This window comes from Trichosurus vulpecula, chromosome 7 (genome assembly GCF_011100635.1).
Source record: "Trichosurus vulpecula isolate mTriVul1 chromosome 7, mTriVul1.pri, whole genome shotgun sequence".
Lineage (NCBI taxonomy): Eukaryota > Metazoa > Chordata > Mammalia > Diprotodontia > Phalangeridae > Trichosurus > Trichosurus vulpecula.
Genome location: NC_050579.1, coordinates 73,814,220 through 73,834,672, shown reverse-complemented (window position 1 = coordinate 73,834,672; position 20,453 = coordinate 73,814,220). Strand labels below are relative to the sequence as shown.

At 36.8% G+C, this 20,453-nt stretch overlaps 1 protein-coding gene across 1 annotated transcript in view; it reads right to left on the bottom strand.

The window, feature by feature from the left end:
- PLPPR5 (phospholipid phosphatase related 5) overlaps window positions 1-20,453 on the bottom strand; it is a 169,894-nt gene that overhangs the window by 91,840 nt on the left and 57,601 nt on the right. The window contains exons 2-3 of the mRNA XM_036769348.1: window positions 9,823-9,955; window positions 4,833-5,083 (exon numbers count right to left, since the gene is read on the bottom strand). Coding sequence (XP_036625243.1) covers window positions 4,833-5,083; window positions 9,823-9,955 — 384 coding nt within the window. The remainder of the gene's footprint in view (window positions 1-4,832; window positions 5,084-9,822; window positions 9,956-20,453) is intronic.

The following is a 20,453-nucleotide window of genomic DNA, read 5'->3' as shown; positions in this document are numbered from 1 at the left end:
ACAAAATTGGTTGCCTCATATGGCAGTGAGTTTCTCTTACTAGATGTAAGCAAAAGAACAACTACCTGGAAAGTATTTATTAAGCACTTACTATATGTTAGGCATTATGCTAAACCCTGATGATACAAAAGATGGCAAAACCAAACCAAACCAAAAAACAAAACAAAACAAAAACAAAAAAGTCCCTTCTCTCAAGAATTTCCCAGTTCAATGGGAGTTAAAACATGCAAGTGACCGTGTAAAAATGAGTCATGGGTAGAGTAAGTTGGAAATGATTTAAGAGGGGAAGCACTAAGGGTAAGGAGGAGTAAGAAAGGCTTCTCATAGATGTTGAGACTTTAGTTGAAACTTGAGTCAACAGTTAATAGGCATTTGTTAAGTGTTAAGCACTAAAGAGTGATGTCCAAGGCCAGGGAGATGCTAGCCTTTCTTCCACTGTGCCAAGTGCTGCTGGGGATATAAAGGATATAAAGAAAGGCAAAAACAGGATCCTTGCTTTTAAAGCACTCACATTGTAATATGGAAGATAACATGCAAAAGTTATAAAAGATGCATATGGTGTAAATGTAAATTGCACTTTCAGGGTGGAGTAAGGAGGAGGAAGGACCAAGAAGAAACCAATAAAGACCTCTGCAGAAGCTGAGATTTGAGCTGAGTCTTGAAAGAAGCTGGAAAGCCAGGTACGCTAGTCTAGGTCAGGAGGGAGAGCATTCTAAGCATTGTGGATAGCCAGTGGACATTCTATCAGGAGATACAAAGTCAGATACAAGGAAGAGCAAGAAAGTCAGTCACTGGATTGAAGAGTACATGGGAGGAAAGTATACTCCTGTTCGGTATGGGTCCTTTTCACCCCTGTGATCATTTGATGCTATAAAATCTCATACTGGTTTGAAGCAACTACTTGTACCAAGGAGATGTTGGATTTGACCCGAGAAAAGAAAGATGGACAGTCTCCTGAACTAGTTATATTCCTCCAATATCTAGTAGAAGTGTCTGGAAAATAAGTTGCCTTTAACCCTGGAGCCTGGTTTTACAGGTAAGGGGCAGGTGCTGATCAACAGAAACATAAGGTACAGTAAACCTATCGACAACTGCCCTACTCTTCCTGCCTCTTTCATTTGTTTAGTCAACCAATTAGCAAACATTTTTAAGCACCTATTATGGGCCAGGCACTAGGCCATGTGCCCAGGGAGGGGATAAGCATGAGTCCCTGACCTCAGTGTGCTTACATCCTACTGAAAGCAGGGGAAGACAACCTGCACATATATGAGCATAGATAAAAAAGATCACATGAATATAAGATAATTGAGGGGGTATGGCATCAGCATTCTAGGGGGATCAAGAAAGATTTGATGTAGAAAGTGGAAATCAAGCTGAGTTTTAAAAGAAATAAAATTAATTAAGATGCACAGTGGATAGAGCGCTGGGGCTGGAGTCAGGAAAACCCGAGTTCAAATCTTATCTCAGACACTTATTAGCTGGATGACCCTGGGTAAGTCATTCAACCTCTATTTGCCTCAGTTTTTTCATCTACAAAATGGGAATGATAACAGCACTTACCTCCTAGGGTTATGGTGAGGATCAAATGAGATGATGATTGTAAAGTGCTTAGCTCAGTGCCTGGCATGTTTAAGTGCTATCTAGATTTTTATTATTATTATTATTATTATTATTTCAGGCCTGAGAGACAGCCAGTGAATAGGCATGTAAACGGGAGGTGTAGTGTCAGACACCATGACCAGCAAGGGCAATTAACTGGACCATAGGCTGTGGAAAGAGGAGTAATGTTAAATATTTAATACACTCCAGCAGCTTCCATGAACAAATACAAAATGCTCTGTCTGGCATTCAAAGCCCTTCCTAACCTAGCCACCTCTTAGTTTTCCAGTCTTCTTACACCTCACCCTCCAACAGGTATTCTTTTATCCAACGACACTGGCCTCCTGGTTATTCAACGCACATCTGTCAGCTATGGACATTTTCTCTGGCTGTTCGGAACACTCTCCCTCCTCCGCTCTGACTGCTGACCTCCCTGTCTTCCTTTAAGTCTCAGCTAAAATCCTACCTTCTACAGGAAGCCTTTCCTAACCCTTTTTTATTTCCATTTCTTTCCCTCTATTAATTATTCCCCATTTATCCTATATATAGCTTGCTTTTTATAGATTTGTTTGCATGTTGTCTCCCCCATTAGAATGTAAGCTCCTTGAGGGAAGGGGCTGTCTTTTATCCTCAGTGATTAGTATAGTGCCTGGCATATAGTAGGTGCTTGCTAATTGAATAAGTCTGGAAGGATAGATTAGGGCCAGGAACTGAAGGGCTCTAAATTCTCAATAGAGAATTTTATATTTGCTCCTAGAAAATAATAGGGATCCAATGGAGTTTATTGTATGAGGGAATGATATGGCTAGACCTGTACTTTAGGAAAATCTTTCTGGCAGCTCTGTAAAGGATAAATTGGAGAAGGGAGAGACTTGAGGCAGGGAGATTAATTGTGAAAGTCTAGGCAAGAAGTGATGAAGGCCTGAACAAAGTGGCTGACCATTTGAAAAGAGAAAGAGGGACATGTGAATGATGATAATGGAAATAGAAATGACAAGATTTGGAAACTGACTGTCATCTGAGGGAGAGTGAGGAGTCAAGAATAATGCCAAGGTGGTAAATCTGGCTGGGTATATGCAATAATGATGGCACTCTTGACAGAAAGAGGGAAATTCAGAAGGGGGGGTGGGTATGGGGAGAAAATAATAAGTTCTGTCCCTCCCTCTAATCAAGGGATCCTCCATCATGTAACCTTTTTGCCCCCAGTTCATTATATTTAGGAATCAGCTCACATGCATAAAAGGAAGCATATAAAAGTTTACAATCCAAAGTCAAATACTGGATCAACATAAAAGTGGTGTTTTGTTGGAATCCCATATAGTTGTGCTTCTTTGCTATTTGTCTTTCTGAATTTAAAAATTTAACAAGGACGTTGAGCAAACAAGTTATTTTTGTCTATTATAAATACACAGATTAACTATAAAGGATATATGAAGAAAGATGCTATCTGCATCCTGAGAAAGAACTTGTAAGTAGAAGTATATATAGAATAATTTTACATATATATGTATATATATATATATATATATATATATATATATATGTCTAATGGTGCCCATCTCAAGGGGGGAGGAAGAAAAAAAGACATTTACATGATAATTTTGCTGTGTATTTGAAAAAAACAGAAAATTGTAAATAGTAGATTTGTAGTTTCATGTATAATCATCTTTTTATCATACTATATTATAGAAATATTTGTTTTATTCCATAAATTGAAAATAAAAATTTAAAAAGCTGACTCTTTTGACCTTATGCCTCCTAATAGTTCAGATATTGCTTGAGTATTAGATTCTGACCCACTACCTGTCCCTGACTTTCGGTAAGTACATGCCCTAAATTGCCTGATGTAAGTCTCTCAATTTTCCGTTAACCACTGGCTTCCAGGATCCTCCCCGGCATTGGCCCACTTCAATCCTTATTCTCTGTTCTATATCCTCAGTCTTGTCTCAGATCACCTAGGCTGAACTCCTTGTCCTGATTCCAGGAACTGACCTACTATCCCTTTTGTTTCCTGGAGCTTACATAGTTAAAGCCTAGAGAAAAGTTGCCTGCTCCAGCTTCCTTGACATATTAGAGTCAGAACTACAGTTGTATATAAGGCTTCTGATTCTAAGATGAGGCTGAGAACGAGCTTCTTACTTAGTCCTGACAGGGAAAACTGGGGTTAGCTCAAACAGTGGGCAGTTAGCAGAAAGATGGCTGATTGCACACAGAGGTATGTATATTTTAGAGAATCATAGATATAGAATTGAGAGAACTTAGATATCATATATTCCAAATTCCTCATTTTATAGATCATTAAACAGGCTCAAAGAATTGAAGCAATTTGCCCAGAGTCACATGGGTAGCAAGTGTCTGAGGTAGGATTTGAACCCAGGCCTTCCTAAATTCAAACCCAATCCCATGCCCTCTCCACTACATCGCTAATAACCATCCTGTTAATAGTGATTTATTTCATTAAAGAAATAGTTGTCAAAAATGATTGAGTATTTCACTATAGTTATTTAAGCTTACCCAATTTGCCTAAGGAATCTCATTTAGGAAGCACGTATCTGTAAGTACCTAGCTGAACCTTTCAGCAGCTATCCAAAATGCAGTCATGGGAGGAAATCAACAGTCTCTAAAGGTCTGTCCTTGCAAACAAACCCTAGCATGAATTGACAGTGAACATGATATGGCAAAGGAAAGTGTAATTTAGAGGGCCATGTGGATGTTGCTTTTATCAATAAATATTCTGGTTTTGACTAAAGCATCATGACCAATATGGACAAAACCCCTGTTCATAAGAAGGATGTTTCATGACATGAAACACATGACCTAATCTCATCAAAGGGATTATGGAAACTGAGTAGGCAAAGATGCCTCGGTAATTTTCTTAATTGAGTTGTTGTTATAAGTTCATGAGAAAAGCTGAAGGACACATTCATTTCCATTAAATCCTATTTAATAGAAAGATAAACATAGCCACAAATAGAAATGCTAATGACTACATATTTTTTAATACGGCCAACCACCAAAACCAGCCCCACACATCCTCATGAGAGCCAAGCGACTTAATTTTACCCCCAGTACATATAGTCACTATCAAAAATAAATTAAATGTTCAGAAGAAAGTTAATAATATGCTATTAAGTGACTTTTTTAATAGCAGGGAAAAATCAAAATGCATCTACTGTTAATGCTAATATTTAATTGGATAACACAAAGAAGAATATTTGCTAATCCTTACTTACTGCCAGATACATCGCTGCATACACGCTCAGTGCTGCTTCTTTGGAAGGGAAGGTTTTTCTAGCTCTCATGATGAGATCTGGGTTACCAGTACAGGCCTCTTCACCACTGATGAACTGCGTGAACTGCTGACACCCAAGGGCTGTGTAGTTGGGCTTGCAGAGTGCAAGGAAATGTGGAGCCAGATTCCCTGTCACTACCTGTCCAGCATTCACAAAGATATCTGTAGCAAACAGCCCAAATGTATAAATCCCTGAGGAAGAAAGAAAATAGTGAATCCCCTAGGTTACCTTGGGCTCTAGTAGACAATAAATCAACAGGGAAAACATTTTGGGAACCACAAACATTTTATACATATGGCCCTCTCTTCTTCCCTCCACCTCCTTTCCTTAACCATCTGGAGTGGCGGGAGTGTTAAATTATTTAAGACTCTTGAGTGTTGTGTTCAGCTGTCTGCCACTAGCTATAATTTTATGCCTGGCATGTTTATAAGACATAACTTGCAGGAGGAAAATGTATTCTGGAATCTTGGAACCATTAACTACCCTTAAGGCTTAAGCCCAGGTGCCACCTATTTATGGAGGATTTTACTAGTTCCCACAGTTGTTAGTACCATAACTGAATACCTCTATTCTCTAATTCTTGTATTTAATTATCCTTGTGCATATTATTAAGCCCTCTCCAATAAAATATAAGTTCCTTGAGGGCAGGGACTGTCTCACTTTTGTACTTATATCCCCTGCACCTAGTATGGTACTTGGCATATAGTAGGCACATAATAAAAGCTTGTTGCTTGATTGATTCAGAAATGTGACTTATACATTTAAAGCAATTTATGAGAGTTTATTTTCTTAGTTATGCTATTATGTTGAGATCTACATCTCTTCTTTTATCTGGAAATATTTTCATCAGCATACTAAAATGCAAATCAAACGTGCTATTCTGTGAAGTACATTTCTATATCCTTCTTCATTTGGATATTTTTGATGGAGTTGCCAATTAGTGCTAAAAGTCAATGCCATTATATTTTATTATTATGAAAAATCTTAAATGAAGAATAATGGTTTCAGAGGAATACCTACATTGCTTCAGAAACAAACTTTCGCTGGATAATAGCTAATTATTTGGTCCCAAACTATCCCTTTTAATGGACTGGAACCATGTGCACATACATGGATATGCATATAGGTTTAGATATATTATTACAAAGTAATTATGATAAAATAAATGAAATAATGATATAATGATTATTGTTTTTATTTATTTTTTCTGGGTAATCTAATCATTTTATTAATAAGGCCAGCTGGTTATTAATAAAAGGATGAATATTTGGCCATCTGTCTTAGACCAAAGACCTATAATAATTTTTATTAAAAGAATGGAAAGATACATCCCCTTGAGTTACTTTAAAAATATGATCAAATGCCGGGAACGATTTCCCTACACAAAACATTTACTGAAGCCATGTTACTTCAGTATTAAGAAAAATCCTCCTACAACAATTAACAGCTTTAAGAAGGTATTGTAGGACCAATGTGTAATGTTCCAATATTGCCAAAAATAAAATTGTAAAAGTTATTAAAAAAGTAAAATAAATACTCTATAGTCTGAATGTCCTATCATTTTCATCAGTATCTTTAAATCCTGCCAGACTAGAATTAGTTTTTGTGCAGGCTGATGACCAAGAACAAAAGAAACTCTGGGAAAAAACTCTTTTACTTTGTTTTGTTTTTTTCATTTTTGGTGGTGGGGAGGGAACCATAAAAGTCTCCTGTTTATAGAAAAGAAGAAAATATTTTGTCCATGTAAAGTTCTTCGGTAGGATTTTTTAAATCTGCATTTTTAAAAAATCAACGTACAGAAAATAGGCAGGGTAACTATATAGCATTAAAACAGCCTTTTGTGTTCTATGCATGATTATAACTTAATGATTTTTGGGGTGTCCAAAATAGCTCCAGAGTTAGAGCAAAGTATCTATCAATGTGTATGTGCATTGTAAATGTCTTACAGAACTGCCCCTGAGCACTGGGACTTGCCCAGGGTCACATGGCCCAGGCTTCCTGAGTTCTTAGACCAGATGTCTAGCCACTATGGCTTGCTGCCTCTTTCAGTTGCACAGGTAAAGTAAGGTTACAGTGGGTTTGACAGGGTGCCCCTCTCCAACAATAACATACTTTTGTTATAACCTGATAGCAACAAATGAGCCTAATTTCTTCTAAAACTAAAACAATCAAAGAAAAATAACCAAATCTCTTCGTTGTTGTAGAATAAAGAACACTGGCCAGAAAGTGCTAGACATTTTGTTTTCAAAAATTACTAGCCATGTGACCAAGGGAAAGTTTTTTCAATCTCTCTAAAGATGATATGAGAAATGAAGATAATATTGAAGGGGTCAAATGATATCTTAAGGTCACATAACACTAAAGAACAGTTTTTAAGTATTTTATTTAAAGTCATGTGACATTATATAAATATCAACTATTATTATCCTGACTAATCGACTATTTCTATCCTGATTACTAAACTCATACTTAAATTGTTAAAAACAAATATTCCTCAAACTTTAATCTTTTTTTGATGGGGATACATAACTGTGGGGAATTGGGAAAAAATTAACAATAACAAACATTTATTAACCACTTACCAGGGAATTAAGTCTTATAATACTAAGTTAAATTACATTACACCTCTTTCCCAAAGGTCCTGTCTTCAGCAGTATTCCAGGTTAAAAATCTGCTTACAAATATCGTCCCTTGAAACATGCATTTCATTTAAATGGAATTATTCCCTTGTCAGTTTAATCACATTTTTTCCTTGTGAAAATAACATGAGAAATGGTTCACAAGTATGTGGCCAGTCACTGATAATCAATCAACAAGCACTTCTTAAGTACATACTATGTGTCAAGCCATCTGACAATTCAGAAACTGCTCCCCCAATAAATGTCATTTAGAATTACAATGCAAATGATTAATGTCAAAGCCCAGGGTAAATCTTTTAGTAGACCCCAATAATAATCAGTTGAGGAAGGTCTTATGATCAAATATTTACCTTAAATGGAATGTCCTGGTTTGTAAAATAATTTGCCCTATTCTATAGTAAAGTCTGAGAAGGTCCTAGAACAGAGGTTGTTAATCTTTTTGGGCTGTGGATTTACCAGTCTTGTCAAGCCTATCAACCCCTTCTTAGAATAATGTTTTTGTTTTTTCTTAATTCGAAACTGAAGGAAATCCAATATTTCAGTGAGAGGTTAGTGAAAATAAGGTTGTGATTTACCATAAATTCAGACCCTGAAATTTATCCACAGACCCAAGTCAAGAACCCAGGCCTCTAAAGACTATCACTTCGCTAAATGACAGGCTCCTGATGTGAATATATCAGGGTACTGAACTGGAAATAGATCCAACATTCCTGGTTCCCCCTACCCCCCATCTTCTAAAAAGCATCTCAGGACTGAACATAAAAGGGCTTATTTTGTGGTATTTATTCCTCAAGTACATTTTGTGGGCTGAACAGAATAGGTTTTAGAAGGAAAATTCTTCATAAAAAACAAGGAATTAGAGTTTTGTATAATTATGGCAGGAAGATAAATTGATGATATTTATGAAACACTTAATGGTTTACTTTGAAAGGTACAATTTAATATGCGAGCCAGAGTGTGGGAAAGCTTAAATTGTGTAAAACAAATTTGATGCATTTGGGGTGTTTTAATGGGTTTGATTTCTTTTCTAAGTAGGTAATTAGTACTGATGGGGTTTTTTGGAAACCTTGTGCTAAGTTTTTACATAAAGAATTATTATGTGTGTAAACATAGACTTTTTAACATGGATCAAAAATCAGAATGGCAGCATACTTAAAGGCATTTAGCTTTCATAGCTCTATTAGGGGAAAATATAACTTGCAATTATGCTTAGTTGTCATCTTAGTATGTCAGACAGCAATATCAGTTAGACAGCAATAGCAAACCCTTTTTCATCTCAATCTTGCGAATGAGAAGCCACCAAACTGAAGGCTAACAGGGCATGAGGATATCTCCTACTTAAGAAGGGAAGCCTGGCACAGAACAAAATTGACCTTCACTACATGACAGAAAAAAAAGATATCTCCATCTCCGTATTTCATTAATTCTACAGGTATTGACTTTTCTTATTTTATATTGTATCGTCTAAGATGTAAATATTTCTTTTATCCAAAATTTATTAACTAGAAATGATCTTCAGTAATTTAACACTATAGGATTTGACATGCACTATAGTAAATGATGCAGTATTGAAGTCAATAAGTTATGGATAAGGGCAACACACACAACGTTTGCCTCTTGGTTACCTAACTTTAGGTAGGTTTATACCTTTTAACAAAATGAACCATTCTTATATCTCTAATGACAATTTCCAGAAATTCAGCTTTGATACATTACATACCATAGGAGTACATATGAGACTAAAAAGCAACATTTTTCCAGGCATCTATATATGCCTGCATGTGGGAAGCTATTTTTGACTCTAATCTACAAACACAGACAAACACATAGGCAAAGAAAGAAGCCTGAAGTGAATTTATTATGTAATCCACAAACTGTGTCTTCCAGATGCCCAGGAAACTCAATGGGAAGTGAAAAATCCACTCACCCATTCCCCCTCGCCTTTGTATTTTCTTTTCAGTTTACATGATGTCAAATAATCTGTTTCAATTCTTTAAAAAGTAGGATGAAATAACCCCATTCTGCAGTTGCATTGGTTAATAAAATATTCTGGTCATCTTTTATAATTTTAGATCTTATTGTGAATAAAATTATTTCTCTCAAAATAACATATCAACCATAAAAGGTCCCATAGTATCTGAAAACAAGTTGTTTACAAGGAAGTTTTGTTTTATAATCAAATTAATAAATACCAGAGAGATGACTGAGTAACTTTGCTGGGTGTTTGAATTGTTAACTTGTACATAAGCATATTTTCAAAAGCAGTAAAAATCAATACAATGGACACATACCAAGAAATCGGACAGTTCTGCGTACCAGTGGATTTATATAGCAACAGTCTCCTGTTAAAATAGTTTTTTCTTGGTTTTCAAAATCCCTTGTGGCCAGTTGCAGGCAGAACACAGCAGTTTCTCCAACTATTATCTGAGGAAGGGAGAACAGAAAAATGAGAGCACATTAGAATTCAGTGAGTATAAATGCTAATGATGTAGAAATTATTTGTATTTGTAAACAAAATAAAATGACCCACATTAAATGGTTATGATCCCTGTGAAAAATGGCCATGTGTCATTTTGTTTTCATTGACCAAATTCCACTTTGATTGCAAAAAATTGACTCATATCTATAACAGATTTTTGGAAACAGTCAATTTAAGAAAGTAATAAACTATGAATAAAAGTGTAACATAAAGTAACTTTTTTTCTTGCACATTTAGACTAAAAATGACATATACAAAAAAAACCAAACCTAAATCACTTTGAGGAAATGTTTGCTTTGAGGAACCTAATTGGATTAGTATATTGAATATCATATTGGGAAACCCAAAATGTCAAATGATTTCAAAGGCCTCCAGCCTTTCAGTTGTTGGATAAATGTTCTTTGAGATCCACTGAGCATGCTATAACACTTCCGAAAAGTTTAAAAAATAGTACTCTCAAGTCTCTGTGATCTTATTGGCACAGGTATTGCCTGTACTGATTTAGACTATAACTCATGCACGTCTTCTCATACTATAAAGGGTCACATGGTATCTTGTCCATGTTCACCCACGAACGTCCAAAGAGCACATATTCATCACACTGAAAGCATTCTTCTATCTCATCTAACATTTTCTGTGTAGCAGTACAGTATTCAGACTATTTTATAATTTGCTAAATCATTTTGTCATAATTAGATACACAATGTTTCCATCCTGAGATATGTTTGTGTGTGCCATCTTGAAGATGCTATTCATGATGTGCCTAAAGATTGCATTTTATGATAATAGCCAGAATTTAGATAGTACTTGGAAGTTTTCAAGGCAGTTTACAAATACCATCTCATTTTACCCTTACCACAACCGTGAAAGCTAGGTGTAATTATTATCCCTACAGATGAGGAAACTGAGGCAGATAGAAGTGAAAGGGCTTGCCCAGCATCACACAGTAAGCATCTGAAGCTGGATTGGTATTCAGTTCTTCCTGATTCTGAGTCTAGCCTTCCATTCAGTATACCACCAAACAGCATTGAAGGTCCCTTACAACTCTGCAGTTCCATGACTCCATGATTTTATGGTTTTATACTAAATCTGTTTACCAAGGCTGAAAAAAATCCCTGTTTCCAACTTTGGGCTGCCATGAAAAGAGCTACTTTAATTATTCTTTTCATATTATTCTTGATCCATGACTTTTTTTCCGAAGTTTTTTACTCAGCTCTGGTATTTTTTATCAGAAATGATTAGAAGTCTTCTATGTCATTGAAGGTTGATTTATTCTTTATAAAATTAGGCTCAATTTGGTGGATAAGCTAGTCTTGGTTATACACATATCTTTGGCATTTTGAAATTTAGTATTGCAAACTCCCAACTCCTTTATTGTGATGACTACTAAAGGTTTTGGGATCCTGACTCTGTCTCTTATGTACTTGGATTCATTTTTTTCCTGAATGTTTACAGTATTTTTAAAAATATCCTCTGGAATCTCTAGATTTTGCCAATAATGTTCTTGAAGTTTTCATGTTGGGATTTCTTTCAGGAGGAAAAAGGTGTATTCTTTCTATTTTCACTCTACCCTCTAGTTCTGCAAGTTGTATAGTTTTTCCTGAAATTTCCTGAAATATTATGTCAATTTAATTTTTTTGGTTAGGGCTTTCAAGTATTTCAGTGATTCTTAGATTATCTGCTTGATTTTGTTGTTCAGATCAGTTATTTTTGATATGAGATTCCTGACATTTTCTGTTATTTTTTCAGCTTTTAAAATTTGTTTTATTATTTCTCATCTTCCAGAGTCTTTGACTTCTGTTTGCTCCATTCTAATTTCCAGGAGTCTGTTCCTTGGGAAATGTCTTGTATCTCTTGCTAAGCTGTCAATTTTCTTTCAAGTCTTTCCTATAGAGCTCTACTATCTTTTCCAGTTATTTCATCTAGCATTTTCATTTTATTCTTAAAATCACTTTAACTCTTTAAAAAAATCTTGCTTCATTTTTTGTAGGAATTCTAGTTGAACTTGTGGCAAAACTGTTTTTCTTTGAGGTTTTGCTTGTAGATATTTTAGAGGCACTCTTTTCTTATCAGTTTATGTCTTGGGTGTCCCTGACACCATAATAGTTTTTTCTTTTGGTGATTCTTTTCTTGTTTACCTATTCTTCCTACTTTGCTTCCTGATATATTAGGGCCAGGTTCTCAGTACTTCTAGAAGGAATGACTGGGCCACACTTGGTCCTGTTTTATTTTCCTGAATCCAGAACTCTATCCATTGCACCTAGATGCCTAGGTGTTACCTACATATTTATTATCATTTTTAATTTATCATCAATTCCAGTAGGGAACAATAGAATAATAGACACTATTCACATATCTTAAGAGTCTTTATCTTTAGAATCTTGAGGTGGTTGCCATTTAAGAGTCCCAAGTTCACCCTGTATCTGGTTTGTATGTGTTTTGTATATACCTATATATGTGCCTGTTAACTCTCCCATTAGTTTAAAAGTTTCTTGGGGCAAGGGCTGTTTTCCTTTTGCTTTGGTATCCCCAAAGCCTGGCTCATAGGCATTTAATCAACGCCTGGCTAATTGATTTAATTGGAATGTGGAGTGTTTTTGGGGAGAGGGGGAGGGGGAGGGGAATAAGGTGAAAGGAAGTAAAAAGAAAAGCAGATTAGAATCAGATGGTAGATTGCTTTGAATGCCAGAGTCAAGAGTTTGTACTTCATTTGGCAGTCAATGGGAAATTATTGAAAGTTTTAGAAAACACTCTTTATGCTTTGTTTCAACCACCTTTTTCCAGGATAGAACTTTTCTCTAACTAAACTAATGAAGGGGGCTATCCTAAACCACCCCTCATCCCCCACTGAAACTCACTTCAGACAGCTAACCCTGCAAATTCAATTTAGCAGAGGAAATTGTTGATATAGGCATTTTCTCTAGCAAGTACATTTGGGACTCATTCCAGTGTCCCACAGCACATTGTAATTAGACACAAAACCTTAGCAAGTAACACCAATGGAGAGTGCTAATGCTGACACTTTAAACCACTAACTACTGTAGCAGGACCAAAATTTCTGAACCAGGGTGATTTCCAGTGACATTTTTACAACTCCTGTTGTATTACTTTATAATTCACTGCTATAGCTATGAGTTCATATATAATACCCATAAGAAGTACAGGCCAGAGGTTGTCATAGCTTGCCATAAAACACTACTCTTCCAATTTAATTGAGAATATTTCTTGCTAAGGTTAAAATATTTGACCTGAGTACTTTTTTTAAAAAAAATGAATGAAAAGGAAGTTGGAGTTAGCTATAATTTTCCTTATTTGTCAATGGTAGATTATCTTTCTCATATATCCTTTCTCTTAGACTCCTTTCCGTTTTCAACATTACATCTTACAGTTCACCATAGAGAAGCTCTCAGCCAAATACTTGTGCAGACACTGGTTAGAAGAGTTTAAGGGCATTTACAAATTGATTCCATGCTGTTACCTGAGGGGGCTAGATTCATGTTTTTTCCTCCAATCCATAGACAGCTGAGAAAAAACACATCCCTGCCCCCTGGAGCTACATTCCACCTGACCCATACACAGATAAGTTCCAACCTCTGTGGAAATCTCACTAGAAGCACTGGCAGAGGTGGTGCAAGATTCCCTCCTCCCCCATTCTCTCTCTCTCTCCCTCTCTCCCTCTCTCTCTCTCTCTCTCTCTCTCTCTCTCTCTCTCTCTCTCTCACACACACACACACACACACACACACACACTCCCACACACAGACATGTGAACTCGCACTGGTGCCAGAGCTCCCCTGGATGTGGCATCTTACCATCTTACCTATAGCCCTAATCCTCTAATATGGCACAATACAACTTCTCCACTTCTCCAGAACTCTTTTTCAGCTAGGCATTTGAATCTTTTTCGGGTCTGGCTCTCACTTACCTTTCCAGATTTATGTATGTTAAGTGTAGGAACAGAGCCATGCCTAACACTGGTGATCATCACATTGTCCCACTTACTTCTGGAGAAACCTAAGCAATTGTATTGTGCAAAATTACTTCACACATTCTATCTATATCTCTCTCTAAGTGGACTACTTGTTGTTTCTAACACTTGGCATTCCAAGTCCCATCTCTACTGTTTGTAATGAATTCCTTCCTCACCTCCATCTTTTAGAATCCTTAGATTTTTTTTCAAGGCTCAACTCAATTACCACTGAAGTTTGTCCTAGTCCCTTGATTTACTAATACTTTCTCCTTCCTCAAATTACATTGTATACCCCCTCTCCCGCAGCTGTAAGATCTTTGAGGGCAAATACTATCTTTCCTTTAGTCTTTGTATTTCAAGAGACTAGGACAGTACCTTCCATTGGCACTTAGCCAATGCTTATCAATTGAATTGCTAAAAAGCCTAACTACTGATAAGTACTTTGGGGAGTAATTCATAAAAGCTGTATCCCACAGATTAGGTAGATCCCAGTATGCTGGTACCTTAAAGTCTTTCTTTTGGTGTATTCAGTGAGTAGGGACCCTTCCATCTGGCTTCTCTGGTACCCTCTGTAAGGGAAATTGGCTTTTTCGTTGTGTTTCTGAAAGAAGGCAATGGAGGCCACCGAATTTTCACTTCATCTTCACTCTTCCCATTGATGGTAAGGTTACTATACTATCTGCAATTTTTAGGAGACTTCCATTTCATCATGCCTAGTGTTCCCCTATTTTTGCTCATATATTGATTGATAAGTCCAACCTTTGTCATTGTCTAAGTCATGCAACCCTCCTGACCCCACCCCCATACTTTAACCCCCTTCTCTGTCTCTGACATTTATTATAAGAAAGAACAAATAGACCATACAAGAGACAGTGTACATGCACAAGGTATAAGTGATGTATCAGGGATGGAGAAAACAGGTTCTAGATGACTTTCTCTCTCTCCCTGCCCTCTCTGCAAATTCATTGAAATCAGAAGTTCTTAATCTTTCTGTGCTATTTTTGTTGGAATAACATGGTATCTGTCACTTCAATATATTAAAGACATGAGGCAAAAAAGAGGGATTGAACCATGGGCTATACCCATGGGATTGAACCAACCCAGGGCTGTTAAGGAAGAGAATGGAGGAATAGATACTTGCTTCTGTACATATGTGCAATGGAGAAAATGTAGTCACTGTTCTATATCATGTACTTCATCATTTTCAATGTCCAGGAGAGCCTGATTTGTATGGAGATTAAATGAAGTTACTTCAGGCATACTACTTTGGGGCAGTGGGATACTTGGCATCTATGGTGGAGACCCTTTTGAGAAGGGAAATCCAAGAATCTTCTTGTAGTACACCTATAATACAGAGAAGAAGAGGGGAAGGCTATAACAGACCTTAGCTTAATAGGAGGAGCCCTCTTTGCCACAATTCTGCTCTGCTGCAGCTCTCTATTTGCACATCATCCCTGTGCCACCACATTTCTCCCACTCAGCTCATTAAGTGCCAGGCAGGACTATGGATATTGTCTTCTCACTCCATCTGGTTCTCAGCTCATGGGGTTCTCATTCCTTCTTCCAAGTCTATTCTCTCAGAGACCATATATGTCTCTTTCAAAATCCTGGGTAAAACTCAAGTCTTTCTTCTGGTTCAAAGATAGTCCAAGTCATTCTAAGGCCTGGGAGGCAATGTTAGCCCTTCTGAGTTACAAGTCCCAGAATGCCAATCAGTTTTCAAATCTTTATCACCCTTGTGTTCAAAAACTTAACAAGTAAAATATGAAAAGGGAATGATTAGACAGCAGTTTGTCTGTGAAAAAAAATTAGAACAATTTTGAGCAAATAAATCTTTTTGACTATTAGAAATATCCAAATCAACTACAAAGGACAAGTGAAGGAAGACACTATCTGCATCCTGAGGAAGAGCTGACAAATAGAAGTATGTACAGAATGATTTTACACATATATATGTGTGTGTATATATTTATATTTGTGCATATATATGTGTACTTGTGCATATTTATACTTGTATGTGTGTATATACACAGAAACATAGACACACAGAAATATACACATATATATTTGTGTCTAATGTAGCCATCTCTAGGATGGGGGGGAGGGAAGACAAAAAAAGGGAAAATGTATATGATAACTTTGCCATATATTTAAAAGGAATAGCAAGTTGTATATAATAGATTTGCAGTTTCAAGTATAATCATCTTTTTAAAAACTATACTATGTTACAGAACTCCTTGTTTTATTCCATAATTAAAAAAATAAAAAATTAAAAAATTAAAAATAGGAAGCTTTAATGGATAGCAGTAAGGAAAATATAACTCAACAGCATGATATGCCAGTCCTTACTCCTCCCCCCAAGAAAGCTAATGTTAGTTTTTGGCTTCATGTTGTCTAGAATGGGAAAAGCAATAGTCGTGCTATATTCAGTCCTGTTCTGTTCAGAGCTCATCTGGAACGTTTATTTGGGATGCCATATTTTAAGGATGTTATAAGCCAAAGAGTATCCAAGAGAAATCAACCATGATGACAAATATCTCTGAGGTCATGCTTTTTGAGAATTTGTTAAAGCAACTCTGAATGTTTAGTTTGAAAAAGTAAAGATTTAGAGAGGCATGTTAGTTGTTTCCAGGTTTAAAGCACAAGAGGCCTGAGATTTCTCCTTGGTCCATTAGAGGCATCAGAAAGAAGTCTATGATAGAGTCTCACCTCATTTGAGGTCTTTAAGTAAAGCCATATAAATACTTGTTGGAGAGAAGATTTTCATTCAGATATGGGTTGGACTAGAAACATAGCATAGGGTAGAGGAGAGAGCATTGAAACTGGAGTAAGCTAAGCTTGAATCCTTTCTTTGCCGTTTGCTGGATGCGTGATAATTGTGGCCAAACCGCTTAATATCGTTGACACTGATAATAAACATTAATAATAAAACTAGTAGTATCCAATTGGTATTGCCATGAATCATCACTTGACATAATGTATCCAAAGTGCTTTGCATAGCAATCAAAACATGAAAATTTATTAAGAGCCTAATATATGCCAAATTCTGTGCTAGGTGCTGGAGATACAAAGGCAGAAATGAAACAAACCTGGCCATCCAGGACTGATATTTTATTGAGGGAGAAAACCTGTATCTATGTAAGTATATAAAAATGGATATAAGATGCTTTTTTTCCAGATAGCTTCCTAGTAGCTGGAGGGGATCAGGAAAGTCTGCCTAAAAGAAATCAGGGAGGGAAGATGAGAAGGAAAATTTTCTATTCCACTATGTTATGGATATGCTTGTTTTATTTTTTAAGTTCAGAATAAAATAAATAAAATGTAAAAAAGAAAAAAAATGCCCTAAAATTTTAAAACTACAGGAAATCAGGGAGGGAAAGTGAGAAGAAAGTGTGTTCCTAGCATGAGGGATGGCCAGCACAAAGGCATAGAGATTTAAAATGGTTATATATAAAGAACAATAAGAAGGCCAGATTGACTACACCATAGAGTACATAAAGTACATAAAGGGTTTTAAATGCCAAATAGAAGAGCTTATATTTGATTGTAGAAGTAATTGGGAGCCCCTGGAGTTTATTGAGCAAAGGAAGGACATGGTAAGACCTGTACTTAGGGAAAATCATTTTGGCAGTTAGAGGTCGGATAGGAAGGGTAGGATGTAGAAGCTAGATCAATTAGAAGGCCATTGTGATAGTCTGGAGAAGAAGAACTGAGACCCTTAACTAGGCTGGTGGCTGTGGTATTAAAGAGAAGGGGATAAATTTGGAAGATATTGCAGAAGTAAAGTTGACAAGATTTAGCAAGTGATTATACATCTGGGCTAAGGGAGAGAGAGGAGTGGAGAACAAAACTGGGTTATGAATCTAGTTGACTCGAAGGATGGTGGTACTGTTAACCACAACAATGTTATATGAATGCCAGATCTTATTGTCTCTGAATTTCCTTCCAACTCTAAAATTCTGTAAAGAATCAGAGTCAGATCTGAAACTTAGGTGTCTGCATCTAGTGTGACTCCAGAAGGTTGTCCAAATACCAAATACTATAACTTCTGAGGAGTGAGTGACCTCTGAGAAATATAGATAGTACAGGACTAAAGCTGGGCCTTAGAAGTAGGATCAGCTTTAGAGATAGAAAATAGGAAAATGAAGGATGAAGTCAAGTTCTGGAACACAAACAAAATCACATATAAAAGATTGCTATCAGCTCGGTCCTTGAATTAAAAGTGGGAAAGAGAAGAGCAAACATGGTGGCTCTGGGTCTGGACTGGAGAGAGGTTCTAGGGAAAGGCACCTATTTCTTGCTCACATATTTTGATCGCAGCCCTTGCCTCAGCACCACCTGCTCCCCTTCTCCTCCCTCTCCCCTTCTCCTCCCGCTCCCTACCACCACCACCATTATTTTTCCTTGACATGCCACTTGTGTTGCCCCTCTCTATGTCTTCATGACACCCCAAGGCTGGGGCTACAGATCAGAAGCAGAACAGGATGACAGTTGCGTATGGTGAGGAAGGGGACCTTTTCCCAGGCTTCTATAAGTCAGAGCTGAATCAGGCCCTTAAGAAGTTCGCATTTGCCTTTTAGATAGCAGAGGCTGTGCATGTCATAGTAGGGGAATGAGACGGGAAACATTTTCAGCAACGTTTTCCAAGTCCGATCAAGTGTCCCACCATTTAGACACTGCACCCAATGAACTAATCAGGGATACTTCTCACACCCTGCTTTTTTATATACTGGCAAGGTGCACTGGCAACTCAGAAAAAGAAGTTAAAAGTTGCTATCTGAATCCAGAGGGAAAAAACTGATAAACAGAGGTATGTGTAGAAGAATTATATATATATGTATGTATGTGTATGTGTGTGTGTCTATATCTATCTATCTATCTATCTACCTATTTGTGTTTAATGGTAGCCATCTCTGACGTGGGAGGGAAGGAAGAAAAAAAGGAAATTTACATGATAACTTTGTTTTATATTTAAAAGGAATAGCAAGTTAGTACACAGTGTATTTGTGGTTTCATGTACAATCATCTTTTTTTTTGTACTAAGTTATGGAAAGGCTTTTTTTATTCCATAAATAAAAATAAATAAACACATTTAAATAAAAAACGGAAAATAAGTTAGTAGGACCTGCCTCAAAGTATCCCATATTCCCTTTGTTTTCTTGATTCCAACATGACAAGAGGATTTAAAATAAGCTTTCCTAGATAGATATTATAGTTATAAAATTTCACTTGTTACCCATAAAATTTAAAAATTTTAAAAAGAATAAAAACTTCATGCTATAGTGTAAAGATAGCCTCAAAACCAGGAAAACTTGGGTTCAAATTCCATCTCTAACACATACTAGCTATGGAACCCCTGGGAAGTGACTTAATCTTTCACTGCTCCAGGCTATTCTCTAAGACAATGAATTGCAAAGAAGGTACCAACATGTATTGGTAAAGAAAATTCCTCCCAAGAAGCTTCCCACACAATGACATCACAGATTCTGTTCCTTTTCATTTTTAATCAAATTAAAATTCTCAGTGGTCCTAGGTTTGAATATGATCTCTGATGCCTCCTATCCATGTGACTTCAGCCAAGTCACCTCCTTAGGCCTCAACTTACTCATGTGTAAAATAATGGGGTTATAGTCAATGCTCCTGAGGTTCCTTCCAGCCCTAATTTTATGATGATTTTTATGATCCCGTGAACTCAAAAGCTTTTCCAGGCTTCTAGGTATGTGGTGGGAAAGGGACAGCATGGCTCAGGTAATGCTTCTTACTCTGGAAAAGAATTTGTCCATGCCCCATATACAGATACATTTATGTATACATATAAAACTAGCATATGTGTGTCTATACATATATATCCATATGCATGTAGCATTGTAGCCATGGGGTGCTTCAACTCAGAATTCACATAATTTCATGGCAGGAGGCCACATACCATACACCTCCATTTTTACAAGTGTCCCTATTCCCCACAGCGCCCAGTAAAGGCCTAAAGAATCATTAGTCACAGAGAGGGAGAGAGAGACAGACAGACAGACAGAGACAGAGAGAGACAGAGAGAGACAGAGAGAGACAGAGAGAGACAGAGAGGGACAGAGAGAGAGGCATAACACCTAGATGTGAGATGTAAAGGCTTGAATGGGAAGGGTGTCCAGTATAGAAGCTTAAAACTGGTCTTCTACCTCATACCCATATCCTGTCCCTTTATTTTCATTATTCTCATTCATAGCAGAGTGCTGAAATGGGTCTTCTTAGAATTATGTAATAATTACAGAATTGTTTTTTCAAACTCCCCAAAAGCTTCATTAGCACTGATAAAACTCACCTATTGAAGTCTGACTCAGAAGCTCAGTATGTGAGATTGCAGTGGGTTTATAGACTCATGGGACTCAGGAGGTCATCTAAACAGGAAGACATTTAAGCTTATTGTTGGTGATGACTCAAAGGTCTTCATGCACTGTTGATTTGAAATTGGTACAAGA